General features: G+C 43.6%; 1 protein-coding gene and 1 long non-coding RNA gene across 2 annotated transcripts in view; one reads left to right on the forward strand and one right to left on the reverse strand.

Annotated features, from left to right (window-relative positions):
* Positions 1-17106, reverse strand: part of LOC144891704 (uncharacterized) — a 1032708-nt gene that overhangs the window by 485127 nt on the left and 530475 nt on the right. The gene's annotated exons all lie outside the window — the stretch shown is intronic.
* On the forward strand, positions 1622-15277 carry LOC137426082 (mitochondrial pyruvate carrier 2-like). Its single transcript, XM_078775095.1, has 4 exons — positions 1622-1663; positions 2240-2324; positions 4661-4772; positions 15172-15277. The coding sequence occupies exons 1-4, from the start codon at positions 1622-1624 to the stop codon at positions 15266-15268; spliced, it is 336 nt and encodes a 111-aa protein (XP_078631221.1). The 3' UTR covers positions 15269-15277.

Consider the following 17106-nt stretch of genomic DNA (forward strand, 5'->3'; position numbering starts at 1 on the left):
TATTTCCATAGCCTTCGAGTACATCACCAAGTCAGTACATGGCGTCAACTAAAAACTGTGCTAACTATGGAGGAATATGGATACAAGGTAGAGGCTGGCTTAGTTCTACCCATTATCACCGACAAGGCACCAGCGCCTACAGAACTGCTAATTGATATAAGATGCTTTTGTAGGAGCAAACAACGCTTATGTACATCATGTAGCTGTGCCAAGAAAGGCATTGCTTGTAGTATCCATTGCAAGTGTGGTGCACAATGTGAAAACAGTTCACGCACAGTTGACAGCATATAAATGGGTGAAGCATAACATTTTAATATGTCAATAATATGAACAATGTGACAGTATTGAAATCACGGGGCACATGCACAAGATTGTGTAAACTCATGCTTCTGGCCATAATACATTATTTCGAGGGGTTATGCATTAGTTCATTTTTATTATGAAATATGTTATCAACGCTGTCAGCTAATAACTATCTATAATTCAGGGTGTGCTATACAGAATAACTCGGGATGTGTATATCCAGAAGATGCAACTTTAATGATCCATATATATGACTTAAGTTTACACCATTATGAGAAATTCATACATGTATATGTGAAGATTTGACAGCACGTACTTGTTGCTAAATTCAGTACAACTTTCTGAATCAAGCATATATTAGATATAAACTTGGTACAACAACACAATATAGGGTCTGTTTGTATTTGCCTCTAATTTCATTCATAAATTAGTGGATATAAACTGTATACTTACCAGAAAGTATACATTATAATGCCCCATTGGTGGCCATTTTGAATTTCCGCCCAAAAACGTATTTCCCCATTTGTGAATTTGTGTGAATTTCTTGTGTGGCCATTTTGACTCCTAATAAGGTGTTTAAAACAAAAATATGGTTGTTATCTAAAATGTCCGGGTCAATGTCAATTTCTACTGGACGATCACTGAACCTCCTCCATGTTTGGCTTTAGGGAAGGTGTTATTTTATGTGAAGGCTTCATTTTGTTTTCTGTAAACATAGAGATGATGTATTTTACCAAAGAGCGCTAATTTGGTTTCATCTGTCCACAGGACATTCTCCCAGAAGGATTTTGGCTTGTTCAGGTGTGTTTTGGCAAATTCCAGTCGGGCTTTCTTATGTCTCTCTCTCTCAGCAGTGGGCTCTTACCATACTCAATCCTTTCATTGAGTTGGCGACGGATGGTGCGAGTAGAAACTGTCGTACCTTGTGTCTGAAGGTCAGCTTGAATCCGTTTGGTAGTTGATCGAGGTGCTTTCTCCACCATTCGAACAATCCTTCGCTGCAATCTTCGATTAAGTTTTCTCTTGCGGCCAAGTCCAGGGAGGTTGGCTACAGTGCCAAGGGCCTTAAACTTCCTGATAACATTGCGTACGGTGGACACAGGAACATCAAGGTCTCTGGAGATGGACTTTTAGCCTTGAGGCTGTCCATGCTTGGCTACAATCTTGTGTCTGACCTCCTCAGACAATTCTCTGGTTTTCTTACTTTTCTCCATGCTCATTGCGATACAGACACAAAACAGCAGAATGACTCATTTTCTCCACTGAGTTAGTGGTGTCCACTGAGTTAGTGGTGTTTCTCCACCGAGTTAGTGGTTAAATGAGTGGTGTTGATATTGCTGGCACCTGCAGCTCAGCACAGGTGAGTTCCATTCCAAAGTAAAGGAGAATCACCTGCTTGAAATGTAATTATTTCGAACAACTTCTAAAAGGTGCCAATAATATTGTCCGGGCCCTATTAGGATTTCTGTGTGAAATAAGCTAAGATTTCATAATTTTTTCAGCTTTTTTTGTTTTATTCCACTGCAAACCAAAGAAATACATATGTGGATACCAAAAGATTTTAAATTTCAACAATTTTCTGGAAGAAATGGTGCATTATTTGAAAAAAGTGCAAGGGTGCCAATATTTTTGGCCACGACTGTATTGTACTCAATGATACTGGTTCTAATAATCATTGCAAGGTTCTAATACTGCCTTATATATTTATTACTTACCAACGTGGGAGTTTGAAGTGTAGGGAGGGGGTAGGTAGTGTTCAGGCCATGTGTACGTGGCATATACAGTAAGAAGTTTTGAATACTTTTGTCTCTCATAAAGAGGTCCTCATAACAATGTACATTTCTTATTTGTTCACAATTTATGTGTTTCACAGATTATGATTACCATTATAAAATTTGTTTCTATCAAAATCTAAATCCCGTGTTTCTCTCTATAGGGCCTGGTTATAGCAGGTCTCTCTGACATGACCCGACCTGCTGAACTTCTCAGTGTACCTCAGTCTGCCGTACTTGGTGTTTCAGGTAAAGAGCCCATTTCAATTCATTTGCAGGACAAATGCCTCCTTCACCGTGGTCCCCCCTTTATATTTTAGTACAGGCTCTCAAGCTCATGGAAGATCTGCGACACAAATCACGCACTCACGCAGACAGACACACCAGACTTAAGTTTCACACAAATACAGCTTTCACTGCCTTTCATGGACTTGGGGAAGTTATGTCACTTCCTGGAGCACTCTGGGTACTAACAACGAAATTTTTATGAAATTGCTTTTTCTCCACTCTCAGTTGAGCAATGAAGGAGAAATTTCCTCCCCATGGAGGTTTTTTTCCATACTCTATGCTTTAAATGCTGAGCATCATGCAAGGAAGAAGCACGTACCATTATACAGTCTTTGGTAGGAGTTGGCTGGAGTTTGAACCGCCGACTTCCCAGACTCGAAGCGGACGCTCCAAATATTATACCACCTGGAATTTAGGGCCATTTTTATGCGAGGGAACTTTTCAACTTCATCTCTCCATCTAATTTTCGGTTTTTCTCGACTTCTTGCAGATCCTTCTCTCGGATGCCAGTTTGTGATTCTTGTTTTCTATCGGTTGTCCGTTCTTCTTGCTACCTGGTCCAGTTCCACTTAAAGACTTTAATGTGACCAGTACCGCTGAATTTAATGTTCTGTCTGATTGATTGTCTTCTTGCCTTGACATTTTTCAATGGTTCTTTGTACATGATGATCAATTTTTGCTCCATCTTCTCCATGTGATACTACCAAGCAAATTTGCTTTTTCATAAACGAAGGCAGTTCAGTTTTCATGACTTAAATTTTTCATAAACTCTGCTCATCCTGCTCTGGTACCTCTCTTAACCTCTTCAAAGTGATCCGCATCATTTTTCTTGAGTTGGCTTAAATGTATGTACTCACTGGTTTATTCAATAATCAATTTGAATTTCTTGCTTTCCTTCAGAGTGGTGGGTTCAACATATTCAGTCTGATGTTCCAACTCCAAATTGAGCTCTTCCATCATGATTTGCAGGTGTTCAACATTATCATCTGCAATTCCTAGGTGGCTTAAACTTCGTCCATTGACATTTAATCCCTTATTGCCCCAATTCAGCTGTTGGAACACTCCTCGTCATGCAGTGAACAATTTTGATGATGCTGTGTGGCTTTCCCTGACACCTTTTCTTTTTGTACCTCCATCCACCTTGTTTTCACCCCTGTCTGTTTCCTTGTCTGTCTGTGAGCAGGATATCTCAAAAAGTTATGGACGGATTTGGCCGAAACTTGGTGGAGAGGTTGGGTGTTTGACAAGGTCGACATGATTCGATTTTGGTTGAAGATCCTGACACTATAATTTTTAAGTGATTCTTCACCATTGTGTGATTGACAGGGCTAAAACTGATATATAGCACAATATCTCAAAAAGTTATAGATGGATTTGGATGAAACTTGGAGGACAGGTTGGCTGTCTACCAATAAAGAATTTATTAGATTTTGGTGAAGATCCAGTTCCGGATACCGATCTGAGAATTATTTTTTTTGAAGTGAAAGGCTTTTTTTCAGCATTGAAAGGTGGGACCAAAAAACGGTATATAGCACGATACATTTCAAAAAGTTGTGGCCGGGTTATGACAAAACTTCGAGGATGAGTTTTGTTAGGTGACAAGAACAAGCCGATTAGCTTTAGGTTAATGTCAGGATCTGACGTGATCTTTCCTTGTGATGTTTTATTTTATTTTATTATTATCATTTTTTTCCATTTCCTCATCGTGCAAGGGGAGCCTGGTGTTGGCTTAGCAGTTAGGGTGCCGGCTTGGGATCCTAGGATCCTTGGTTCGAATCCCAGTTGATCGTTGAATTAACACCAGGGGGGTTGACTCGGCCTGTCATCCTTCCGAGGTCGGCAAATCAAGTACCAGTTCACTGGTAATTCCCTGTGTGTCGCAAAAGGCGATTAACAGGGTTGGCGTCAGGAAGGGCATCCGGTCATAAAACATTGCTTCAAAAAAGGGGATCTTGGTGCCCGAAAAAGGCCAACCCCTGCTCTGCGGGGGGAAATGACCTCTAAAGGTGGTTCTTATCGTGCAAGGGTGTGATGCCATGACACTGACTTAGGGTTCAGTTTAATTTTAAGAACGAATGTCTAGAGAAAGCAGCTTAATAAACTGTATGGTGAACAACATGCTTGAGGTTAACCAGACCACTACAGTGAGCCTCCACCACATCATGCAAGCATTTATTGTTAGGATTTTGTCATCTTTCAATTAATATTATGCAGTGGCTTACTTAATCAGTCAGGTGATCTAGCTGGTTAACCATAATGCACTAGTAATGCCTTTATTTCCATTTGTCCTTGCCCAGGATTCATTTGGTCACGGTATTGCTTCGTGATCATTCCAAAGAACTTCAACCTTTTTGCGGTGAATTTCTTTGTTGGGTGTTGTGGTACTACTCAGCTCGTGAGGATCTGGCTGTAAGTTATATTGTGTGTGCAAATGTCCTTATGAACAATGTCTTTCTAGTGTATTGATACCTTTGTGAACCCTCAGTTGATAAAATATTTCATTTAAATTGTATGCTCATGCAGGCCTACACTACACTTGACAACCACTCTATTTCTAGTGTAGGTTGTTGGTGCTTTAAATCAAAGGGCATCATTCATGTAGTTGTGCCTGGTTTATCCTATACAGTATACAAATATAAAGCAACACTGCTCACCATTCCTGTTCTATTTTTATATACAGGTGACAATACTAATGGAAGAACTACAAGCCACAGAGGACTCAGGAGAATGCAGAATGAAAGGAATGGGTTAAAGGATTGAGATAAAAAGCGACAAGTCCAACTTTTGAGACAGAAATAGAGTGTATACACTCGACTTTTATATTGGGCCAATTAGGATAGCCTAGTAGTACGAGTACTCACCCTTGAGCTGTCTAGACTGGGTTTGAATCTCAACCCAACCATAAACTGTCACTCTGGTGTCTCACATAGAGGATGACACATTAATGTGTGAGCCGTATGTTGGCTGCACTTTAAGCCGGAAAACTTGTCTGTGAGCAGTGGTCGTTGGTGCACCTTAGAGATGCCACGTTGTCATTCATGAAGAACAATAATTAGCTTGTAGGTTTTGGTCGGTGAACCAATTCAGTGATCCAATATGCAAATTCTTAAAATTTCAGGTCAATTGGATAAACATCAATGATAATTATAGGTGACCCTGACCTTTAACCTTTTGACAAAATTATTAATTTGTTCTCCTATTATCGTAATAAAGCTTTGTTGAAAATTTGATGACAAATCTCAAATGGTAAATTGAAATTTCGGTTCAATTGGGTGAAAATTTATTATTTTATGCGACGCTGATCTTTGACCAAAAGACAAAATTATTAATTTGCCTTCTCTGTATTTATCATTATAAAGTTTTGGTGAAAATTTCATGACAAAACTCAAATGGTAGAAAAGGTTACGGTCCGGACAGACAGACACAGACAGACGCACAGAAGTGATTGCCAAACCCTGTCTCCTGCTGTGCAGGGACCGTTCCTTTAACACCGTGAGGCACATAGGAGCTGCGAGGCAGTTTCATTGGCTAATGAGTACAATCTTGGACGTGTCGCCACTCCAACGCAAGATACTCGAATAATAATAATAATAATAATGCATTTATTTTATATAGCGCTTTTCAGGAAGCCCAAAGACGCTTTGACAGAGTGCAAAACATAATGCATAGCAAAACATAAAAACAATTGCAAAAAAAGAAGAATCAATAGGGAAATATTCAAAGCACAAAGGAGGGAGAAGGAGAGGAGATAGTCAGGGGTTAGATGCTGTGGGTTAAATGTTGAATGCAGTGTTGAACAGGTGGGTCTTGAGTGATGTTTTGAATGTGGTGAGTGAGGAGGAGTCTCTGATGGTGTGAGGTAGCGAGTTCCAGAGGGTGGGAGCAGCGATGGAGAAGGCCCTGTCCCCCCAGGATCTAAATTTGGTCCGGATGGGGGGGGTCAGGAGGTTGGTACCAGCAGAGCGGAGGTTGCGGGTGGGAGTGTGTCTGGAGAGGAGGTCAGCCAGGTAGGATGGGGCCAGGTTATGGAGGGCTTTGTAGGTCAAGAGGAGGATTTTGTACTGGATTCTCTGGGAGATGGGGAGCCAGTGAAGCTTGTAAAGGACGGGGGTGATGTGGTCACGGGTCCGGGAATGGGTGAGTAGGCGGGCAGTGGAGTTCTGAATGTATTGGAGTTTATTGGTGATTGTTGAGGGTGAACCATAAAGGAGGCTATTGCAGTAGTCCAGACGGGAAGTGATGAAGGCGTGGATGAGGGTTTCTGCAGCCACGGAGGAGAGGGATGGACGGAGACGGGCGATGTTTTTCAGGTGAAAGAAGGCTGTCTTTGTGATCTGTTTAGTGTATTTGTCGAAGGAGAGGGTTTGGTCAAAGATGATGCCAAGATTCCGGATGTGAGGGGAGGTGGATACTGGGAAACCGTCGATGTTGAGGGCAAAGTTATGGGTGGACTTGGTGAGCGTTTTTGGGCCAATGATGATTATTTCAGATTTATCACAGTTAAGTTTGAGGAAGTTGATTTGAAGCCAGGATTTTATTTCAGTGATGCAGTTTGTCAGGATAGAGTGGGTGGCGGTGGAGATGGACTTGGTGGAGATGAAAAGCTGGATGTCATCGGCGAAGCAGTGGAATTGGAGACCATGACGGCGGATTAAGTGACCGAGGGGGGACAGGTAAAGGATGAAGAGGAGGGGGCCAAGAACTAAACCTTGGGGGACACCTTGGGGGAGGGGAGCAGTGGGGGATTTGCAGTTATTGATGGAGATGAACTGACGTCTGTCAGAGAGGTATGATTTAATCCAAGAGAGGGCAGTGCCGGTAATGTTAAAGGTGGTTTCAAGTCGGGTGAGGAGGATGGTGTGATCAATGGTGTCAAAGGCGGCGCTGAGGTCGAGGAGGATGACTTATTACTCCAGTAAGCTGGTACTCATTTTGCTGACCTCGGAAGTATGACAGGCCTCGTCAACCCACCTGGTGTTATTTCAACAGCATGACCGGGGCTCAAACTCAAGACCCTAAGATCTTAAGCCAGCCACCTTAACCGTTAAGCCAATAGCAAGGCTTCCACTTAATACAGCACAAGCACAATCACGAAGTGAAGACTCACCAAAGCCATTGAGTTACATGTCGTTTGGAACATTAATATTTTATGTACTCAGGTAGTCTGGCCGGATTCCAAATTCTCAATGACCAATGTTATTAATCAGTGAAATTGTACACCACTCCTTTCCTATTCCATCTCCAGGTGCTGCATGATGTCATCACCGGGCAGCGAAGGGGGCCCGGCGATGACGTGCACTGAAAGGGAGTACTCAGTTTTCACTCTGGTTTCTTTCTTGTTTGTTACTTGCAAAATCAAAGATTTTTCAAGTATATTGGTCGGTTGCATTTGTTATTCGGTCTGTTTGTTTGTCACTCGCCTATAAGTCACAATTCTAAACCGATCGTCATGAAACTCACCAAGCTGTAGACGTCGTCACAATTGAGAAGCCTATTGGTTTTGAGGTCAAAGGTCAAATTTCTAAAATCGCCATTTTTCATCAGACTGACTTGAAAATTGAACAGCATTTGTATATTGAGTCAATAAATTGAGAAACCAACGATTATTGAGATGAAAAGGTCAAAGGTAAACCAACTCAAGGTCAAACTTCCAAAATCATCAATTTTCATCTGAAAAACCATCAATTTTCATCCCATTGACTTGGATATTGAACAGCATTTGCACATTGAGTCACTAAATAGAGAAATCAACTATTTTTGAGGTCAAAAGGTCAAAGGTCAACTGAAGGTCAAACCTCCAAAATCATCAATTTTCATCTGCAACATAGTCACTTTTCATCCTATTGACCCAAACTTTGATCAAGATAATCAATTTTGATCTTGATGAAATTTGCTGGATCAATGGCACCCTATTTTGGGGGGAGAGGAGTCGATTTTGCAAGTATCGTGCTCTGCATGATGTCTTCTTGTTTATTTGTTTGTTTGTTGTACACCGCTCCTTTCCTATTCCATCCCCAGGTGCTGCATGACATCGCCGGGCACTGAAGGGAGCACCAAATTTTGAGCTAGGAAGCTGATATTTGGACATCATAATGATCAGGACATCATCATCCGAAAAGACCGACTGGACAACCCTCCCATCCACTTTCTGAATAATCCTCCCCAAGAAGTTCTGTCACTCAAGCTTTTGGGTCTCACTATCTGCTATGATCTTTCCTGGGAAAACCACATTTCAAATCTCGTCTCCAAAGCCAGTCGCCGACTGGGCATCCTCCGTTGTGCGAAGTCCTTCCTTGGCACACCTGAGCTCCTCACCACTTACAAGGCTTTCATCCGCAGCTCAATGGAATACTGCTCTCCCCTCTGGGCTGGTGCTCCTGCCTCACACCGAGCTCGTCTTCACGCTGTTGAAACCAAAGCGTTCAGAATCATTGGAATCTCCCGCGATGAAGCTAACTCCAAGGGCCTCTCACTCCCTCACCGCAGGCAGGTTGGTGGTCTTTCCGTCTTCTACCGACTCCTCTCTGGCCTTGCCCCCCCAGCTCTCTCTGGGCTCTGTCCCCCAAATATTCCTACAGGTCGCACAAGATCTGCCTGCAACCCTCTTATGGTTAAACTGCCAAAATCAAGACTCTCTGCTCACCTTCACTCCTTCATTCCTCTTTTCTCCCGCCTCTGGAACAAACTCCCTCACTCTCTTCAATCCCACTCCACCCTCCAGGTCTTTAAAACAGCTGTTCACCACCATCTCTTATCTTCCCCCATCCAAAACCTTGATCTTTTCTACCGCCGCTAATTTCACCCCAAATCCACTTTTTTGAAATACCAACTTCCGTCCTGGAAGTCCTTGGTGTCTTTGTGTTTATACTTCTCCCCCCCCCCCCTTCCCCCGGCTCCTCCCCCCAAGCCCTCTCCCTCCCACACATCTCCCTGCTCTCAAATGTTGTGTTTGTGTGCTTCCCCTTCTCTCCCCATCTTGTCTTCCGCTCCCTCTTTTTATATATTTTGTTTGTCTGGTTGATTTGTTTGTGAAATAAATGTTAGCTCTTTCACGAGCCTCGATTCAGAATACCAAAAAAAAGGGATTTGGCCATAAAGGGTATTTTTGGTTTATTGATTAATCAATGAATTATTTGAATAATGACAAAATTAATTCATTTTTAAAATGTTACAGATTCAGATTAAACGGTGGGGGTTTAGGTATTCTATTAGCCAATTGATTAATAATTCTCGCGGGAGATCTCGCGAGATCTTGGAGACGGCGGCAGCGATTCTCGAAGCTCCACACGGTCTCCACGTTTTCAACGTTAAGTCTGTTCACAATTGTATTTTGTCGAAACTGTATTTATCTTTCGGTGTGTGAAGTTATAGGGTGCCCCTTGGAAGTTTCTCGGTGTTTATCTTTCATAAATTAATCGTCTGTTTGCCGCGTCGCGAGCAAGGCCGTTGCCGCGTCGCGAGCGATTTGAAATCGAAGTTAAGTAATTGTTCCCATTTGTATTTTCGTTTTAACTGTATTTATTTTATGGTGTGTACGTACGTATATTGTGTCCCGAGGAAGATTTTCGGTGCAAATCTTTCATACCTGTATTGAAAATCGTATTAATTCGTGTCGTGTCTTGAGGCCTTGTACAGTGTACACTGTACAACCTTGAGGCTTTGTTTTTCTCTCAGCGGTCCGTCGTTTGTAATCCAATAACTTTCGTTCTCTGTTTTCCCAGTCTTTTCACCCCATAGCCTACTTCCTTGTGTAAATCTCAACTCAAAAACAAAAAAACATTTCCTTCTCTGTTCTCATTCGTTTATTCATTCTTATTCGTTCGTTCGTTCTTCGACCACGTGTTTCTCCCCCATCTCCCCAGATAGTTTTCACTGTTATTAATCTTCAATGTTTACACTTTCCCCTCAAGTTATGTATTCCGTCATATATTATGATGTGGCGGACACGAAAGCACTGACGTGGTGACATCACCCCGCACACCAAGTGGGGATGGGCCACGCCAGGGAGAGAGGCGTGGTGCTGCAGTACTGCACTTTAGTGCTGCAGTTTGAGTACTTTGAATAAAGACTCTTTTATGAACCGCGTTGTCCGCTTGCTCTTTGCGTAAGCATTGCCGCGCGCAGCATCGCGCTTTAATGACACCCTTTTCTTCTTCTTCTTTAAAAGGCTGCTTTCGACTTGCTCACCAAATCTATTCATCCCAAAAAAAAATTCCATCTCCGATAGTGCCTTTTTTCTACATTCCCTAAACTCTCCTGCACTCCATCCTCCATCCAGCGTCCTTAAACGTGTTTTTGACTCGAAGGTCACAAGAAACTCATTTTGCAATAAATGTTCGTTTCCCATTAATCGTACACTTTCTAAAATCAAATCTCACCCCTCCCCTCCAAATCCTCCCCATAACCCCTCCCCTCCAAATCTTCCCCATCACCCATCGCTTTCAAATCTTCCCCCTTTCCCCTCCTAATCCTCCCCATCACCCATCCCTTTCAAATCTCCCCCCTTGCCCCCTCCCTCCTAAACTACCCCCTCACCCCTCCCCTCCAAGACTCCCTCTCGCCCCTCCTAGACTCCTCCCTCACCCCTCCCCTCCAAATCTCCCCCATATCCCATCCCTTTCAAATCCCTCCCATTGTCCCTTCCCTCCCAAACTCCCCCCTCGCCCCTCCCCTTCAAATCTCCCCACCCTCATTTCTTCTCAATTTCCCCCCTCTCACTCCCCCTCCTCAAAGCGTCCTCCCCGCTTCTTCCCCCTTCCAACTCTCACCTCCATCTCCCCCAACCTTCTGCCTCGCTCTTTCCCCTCCTCAAATAACACCTCATTGTGCCTCACCCAATCACCATCAAACCTTTTGTCCCCCCCATCCTTTCCTTTCTCCGAGCTATTCTGAAATCTCTGACACACCTTCAACAGCTCTCCCTACCTCTTCCACATCTTCCACATCTTACACTGCCCCTCCTCCCCCCTGTTCTGAATCCGATGCTCCCCCTTCCTCTTCATTAACGGTATGGACCTCTCAAACATCTGGGGCCTTCGTTCAAACTTAACTGATCTCTCCATACAGGTTGCTTCTGTCAAACCAGACGTGATCTGCTTAACAGAAACTTTCCTCCTTCATGATGTCTCTGATTCCTTAGTATCTCTCCCGGGTTACTCCCTCCTCCGGTATGACAGACCTGAGCCTCGTCCTGGAGGTGGGGTTGCTATCTTTATCAAAAACTCTCTTCCTCACTCGCCCTGCACTGTACTCTCTCCACATCACCCCCAGGAATACCTCTGGCTACGGCTTCCCCTTCGCTCCCACCTCTTGTTCATATGTGTGTTGTACCGTCCACCAAACAGTGATGACTCCATCTACATCTCGCTGTCTGATAATATGGACCAACTTCTATCTACTCATCCCAACTCTCTCTTCCTCATATGTGGTGATTTCAACTGTCATGATGCCAGTTGGCTGGGTGTGGGTACCTCCCTCACCAGTCATGGCTCCTCAGCAAAAGACTTCTGCGACTCACTGGGACTGACACAATCTGTCAATTTCCCGACCCGGATCTCAGTCAACGGAGCATCTTCTCTTCTGGACTTGGTTATGACTAACTTCCCTGAAAATGTCTGCTGCTCTTCTTCTGCACCAATCGGATCATCTGATCATGTCCTTGTTAAAGTGGACATCTCTCTGACCATTCTCAGGGAGCCTGCTCAGCGTCGACGAGTCTGGCATTTCACTCAGGCCAACTGGCACGGTCTTCAAGCAGCCATCAATCATCTGGACTGGTCTCCCATCTCTACCACCTCTGACATCAACTCATCCTGGGAATTCTTCCAAAGTAAATTGCTCTCTCTCATGCACAGATTTATCCCATCTCGTCTTCAGTTGTCATACCCTTCCTCCCGTCCATGGTACACGGAATCTTGTGGTGAGGCTGTTGCCCAGAAACAACTTACCTTCGTCTCCTGGAAAGCAAATCCAACGGAAGGAAATCTCATTTCCTTTCACAAAGCCCGAAACAAGTGTGTGTCCACCTTCAGGAGAGCCAGGAAACAGTATCTCTCCATTCTCAAGACCGAACTCTCTTATCTGTCTCCCTCTTCCAAATCCTGGTGGCGTCTGGTCAAATCCGTTTCTGGTGCTTGTTCCCCCTCCATCCCCTCCCTTACCTCAAACGGCAACACAGCTGACTCCGCACGTGAAAAAGCTGAATGCCTCAACTCTGTGTTTGCCTCTAAATCTTGTGTCCCAAACCCATCCCTCTCTGTACCCACCATACCCAGTCGTACCCAGCTGCTCCTGGACTCCGTGTCCTTTCCTCCTGACAAGGTGGAAAAGTTTCTGTCAACCCTCGACTCTGATTCTGCAACTGGACCCGACGGCATCAGCCCACGGGTCCTAAAATCCTGCTCTGCCGCTCTATCTCACCCTCTCTCTGTTCTCTTCACCCTCTCTTTTGCTCAAGGTCAACTGCCATCTGCTTGGAAATCAGCCAACATCACCGCTTTGCACAAAAAAGGTGCAAAAACAGATCCTAGCAACTACAGACCAATCAGCCTTCTCCCAATTATCAGCAAAGTCATGGAATCCATCATTGCTTCGGATATGAAATCTTTCCTCTTCTCCAATGGCTTGATCTCTGAGCATCAATTTGGTTTCAGACCAGTTCACTCTACTCTGGACATGCTGCTTCTGCTGTCTCAACAATGGATGGAGGTCCTCAATGCCAAACAGGAAATTAGAGCTGTCTCCCTCGACATATCACGTGCCTTCGATACGGTCTGGCACCCCGCTCTGCTCACCAAACTCTCCTCCTTTGGTATCCATGGAAATCTCCACGCATGGCTGGCTGACTTCCTCTCTAGTCGTCGTCAACGTGTGGCCCTGAATGGGGTTCTCTCATCTCCTCTTCCTGTTCAGGCTGGAGTTCCCCAAGGCAGTGTTCTGGGCCCTGTGCTTTTTCTGGTCTTCATCAATGATCTCTCTGACTCTCTTGAAAATCCTCTCTATCTCTTTGCTGATGACTCCACTCTCTGCCGCTCCATGCCTCTTCCCTCAGATCGGCAGTCTGCAGCCTCCTCACTCTCTGAAGACTTGGGCAAAATCACAGACTGGTCAAACAAGTGGAACATGTCTTTCAATCCTGACAAATCTCACACTCTTACTATGTCTCTCCGAAAAGACCGACTGGACAACCCTCCCATCTACTTTCTCAACAATCCTCTCCAAGAAGTTCTGTCGCTCAAGCTTTGGGGTCTCACTATCTGCCATGATCTTTCTTGGGAAAACCACATTTCCAAGCTGGCCTCCAAAGCCAGTCGCCGACTAGGCATCCTCCGTCGTGCGAAGTCCTTCCTCGGCACACCTGAGCTCCTCACCACATACAAGGCTTTCATCCGCAGCTCAATGGAATACTGTTCTCCCCTATGGGCCGGTGCTCCTGCCTCACACCTAGCTCGGCTTCACGCTGTTGAAACCAAAGCATTCAGAATTATTGGAATCTCCCGCGATGAAGGTATCTCTGAGGGCCTTTCACTCACTCACCGCAGGCAGGTAGGTGGTCTTTCTGTCTTCTACCGACTCCTCTCCGGCCTTGCACCCCCAGCTCTCTCTGTGCTCTGTCCCCAAAATATTCCTACAGGTCGCACAAGATCTGCCAGCAACCCTCTGATGGTTAAACTGCCGAAATCTCGGCTCTCTGCTCACCTTCACTCTTTCATTCCTCTTTTCTCCCGCCTCTGGAACAAACTCCCTCACTCCCTTAAATCCCACTCCTCCCTCCAGGTCTTTAAAACAGCTGTTCACCACCATCTCTTATCTTCCCCCATCCAAAACCTTGATCTTTTCTACCCCCGCTAATCCACTCCAGATCCACCTTGTTTGAAATTCCAACTTCTTTCCTGGAAGTCCTGGCCGTGTCCATTTGTTTTATACCTCTCCCACCCCCCCCCCCCTTCCCATGCCCCCGCCCCCAAAGCCCTCGCCCTCTCTCAGATCTCTCGATGTCTCCATGTCTCTCGGTCCCTGCTCTCAAATGTTGTTTGTGTCCTTCCCCCTCTCTCCCCATCTTGTCTACCGCTCCCGATGTTATATGTTTTTGTGTCGGTTTGTCTTTCTGTGTGATTAATGTTCGCTCTTTCACGAGCCTCGATCTTGTATACACAAAAAAAAAAAAAAAAAGTTTTTAAAAATTATTTTACCATTATTATTTATTTATTTTCATTATTAATCACTTATTTCTTTTCTTTCTCATCTGGGCAATATCTCAGGCACCTTTTGAGCCAGGAATCTGACATTTGAACATGACAGTGACCAAGTGATGTGGCTACAGAGGATATTTTTGATTTATTGATTGATCAATTAACCGATTATTTATTGATGAATCAATTAATTACTTTTTTCCCGATTAAGGACGTATTTAATTTTCAAAAAGTTACAGCTCCGGATGAAACACTGGTGGTTGAGGTAAGTTATTAGCCAATTGATTAAGAAATTATTTTACGATCAGTCTTTATTGATTTTAATTACGCAATTAATCAATCAATTATTGTATACCTCTCCCTTCCAATACCGTCTCTACGTGCTGCATGGCGGTATCGCCGGCCACCGAAGGCACCCCAACAATGCCGTGCTGGAGGATTTTATTCATCGATTTGGCATGGGAACGGTGTACTTTGAATGTATCTGTACTTGTTTCTAGTTTATTTGTATCAGTAGCACTTGTGAGTGGTATCTTAGACATTCATTTTATTAGATGACTCATGTAATCACCCTGTCATAATCTTACATCATGCAGTCCTCACTGCTATTCCTACAGGTACCAGAAAAGCTTGCAAGAAAAAGGAGCGGCTCAACCAACTGATTTGGTCTCCAGAAAGCCTGCTGGCACACAAGGTTGCGACTCACTGAAATAGTACCCTCCCATCACTAAAACACAAAAAGAGGCCTTCCATTATACTTTATAGTTGTCAATTCCTCACAAACGTTATAATGTACGAGTGGTCCTGACGACTGTGAAACATGTACGAATGTGTGTTCGGATGGTCCACTAATAGAGGGGTAGAAATTTTTTTTCTGACTTTCTATTGTCTCATCGCTTCGTTGACTTCCTTTTTGGTTAAAAACTATCATGTAAAGTTTTGTGCCGGTTGAACTTTATGAAAAAGTGCCCCAACAACACCAATTTTTCACCCTCTACAAAACGGTATTCCCCTTTTCGCAGTAGCGCTGTTTTTACTCAGTGCAATGCAGTAAATTTCTAAGTAGTCTTCAACTTCAATTCCTTTCCAATACATCATTTTCCCCAGAGAGAAAATGAGAATTCCCATTTTATGGGTGAAAAAGTTTAAGGTTGTTGGGGCACCCCAAAACGAACCCTAAAAATTTTTTTAAACTTGTCGTGAAATGTTGTTTTATTTGAGTGGAACATAATGACGGGGTGAGACAATAACATTTCCAACTTTCATTTTTATGGACCACCCTAATATGTGTACATATTTTTCTTGGAACAGACAGACCAAATTTGTCTTGTCCACTTAAAGTTCTACATTTATCTTTGCTATGGCTACTTATAAATCCACAAAGTGAGTTTCTAATGTCGTTAATGATTCGATGTAGCGCACCTTGTAATTGCATCACAACATTGTGGAATTTCAACCTGCCCTTACCCCACCGAATCCTCAACTCCTATATGTCCTCCAAATCTCTCCTATTTTCTCCTCACCTCTTCCAATACTTAATTTCCTTCCTTATACCCTCGCCCCACCCCCAATCCTTCCTCCTTCTCCTCATCTTCACCATTATGATTTTCTTCACAATCTGTACTTCTTGCCCTTCCATATTGTATAATTTCCCCCAAACAAAATCCATCTAATCAAAAATAAACTTATGCAATTCTAGATTAAATGACTATTCATTATTTTTTATGATTAAATGACTCCCTCCTCCGGTTGTGAATGATGCAAACAAAATCCTGGGTTTCATAAAGAGAAACCTAACCAAATGTGACACAAAGGTAAGAAAGCTGCATACCAGGCATTGGTTCTTCCCAAGCTCGAGTATGCAGCATCAGTTTGGAATCCGGACCGAGCCAACTTTGTCAATAAACTGGAAATGGTACAAAGATGTGCAGCACGTACAGAACTCCTTGAAATTGCCTTCATTGCAACATCGACGACTGCCAAGTAGGCTCATACTATTCTACGAGGAAGTACACCATAATGTTGCCGTTGATACACCACCAGATGTCAATCAAGCAGTCTGCTCCAGGAGAGGAAACACCAATCACTTTGTGCCTTTCCATTGTCGCCCTGAGGCATACCTTAAGTTACACACCTAATATCATATAAGAGACTGGAATAACATCCCCCCAGAAAACAAAAACAAATCAAACCACCTCACAGCAATTATTCAATTTAAATAAAGGCTTAAAGAGGTATGAAGGCATATAAATAAATAAATTCCGGGTTTTACCGCCGTTTTCCCCAATGTCTATTGCATCACTTTATATAACACATTGCATTAGTTATCCGTGCCTGTTGTTACCTCTGCCATCAAAGGTAGATTGAGGTTATGTTTTCACCGCTGTCTGTCTGTCTGTTTATTTGTCCGTTTGTTTGTGGACAATATATCTCAAAAAGTTGTGGACGGATTCAGACGAAATTTGGCAAAGATGTAGCATATGTGACAAGGACGAAATGATTAGATTTTGGTGAAGATTCACTTCCGCTTCCGGTCTTGCCGGCGAGGTTTC

This window comes from Myxine glutinosa, chromosome 4, assembly GCF_964187855.1.
Source record: "Myxine glutinosa chromosome 4, kmMyxGlut1.1, whole genome shotgun sequence".
Lineage (NCBI taxonomy): Eukaryota > Metazoa > Chordata > Myxini > Myxiniformes > Myxinidae > Myxine > Myxine glutinosa.

What these genes read in the sequence shown, in the direction of transcription:
- LOC137426082 (XM_078775095.1), top strand. Translation starts at nt 1,622, where the DNA reads ATGAGTGGTGTTGATATTGCTGGCACCTGCAGCTCAGCACAG. An exon ending in GCACCTGCAGCTCAGCACAG is followed by an intron (nt 1,664 to 2,239) that starts GTGAGTTCCATT and finishes TTCTCTCTATAG; the next exon opens with GGCCTGGTTATAGCAGGTCT. An exon ending in CAGCTCGTGAGGATCTGGCT is followed by an intron (nt 4,773 to 15,171) that starts GTAAGTTATATT and finishes CTATTCCTACAG; the next exon opens with GTACCAGAAAAGCTTGCAAG.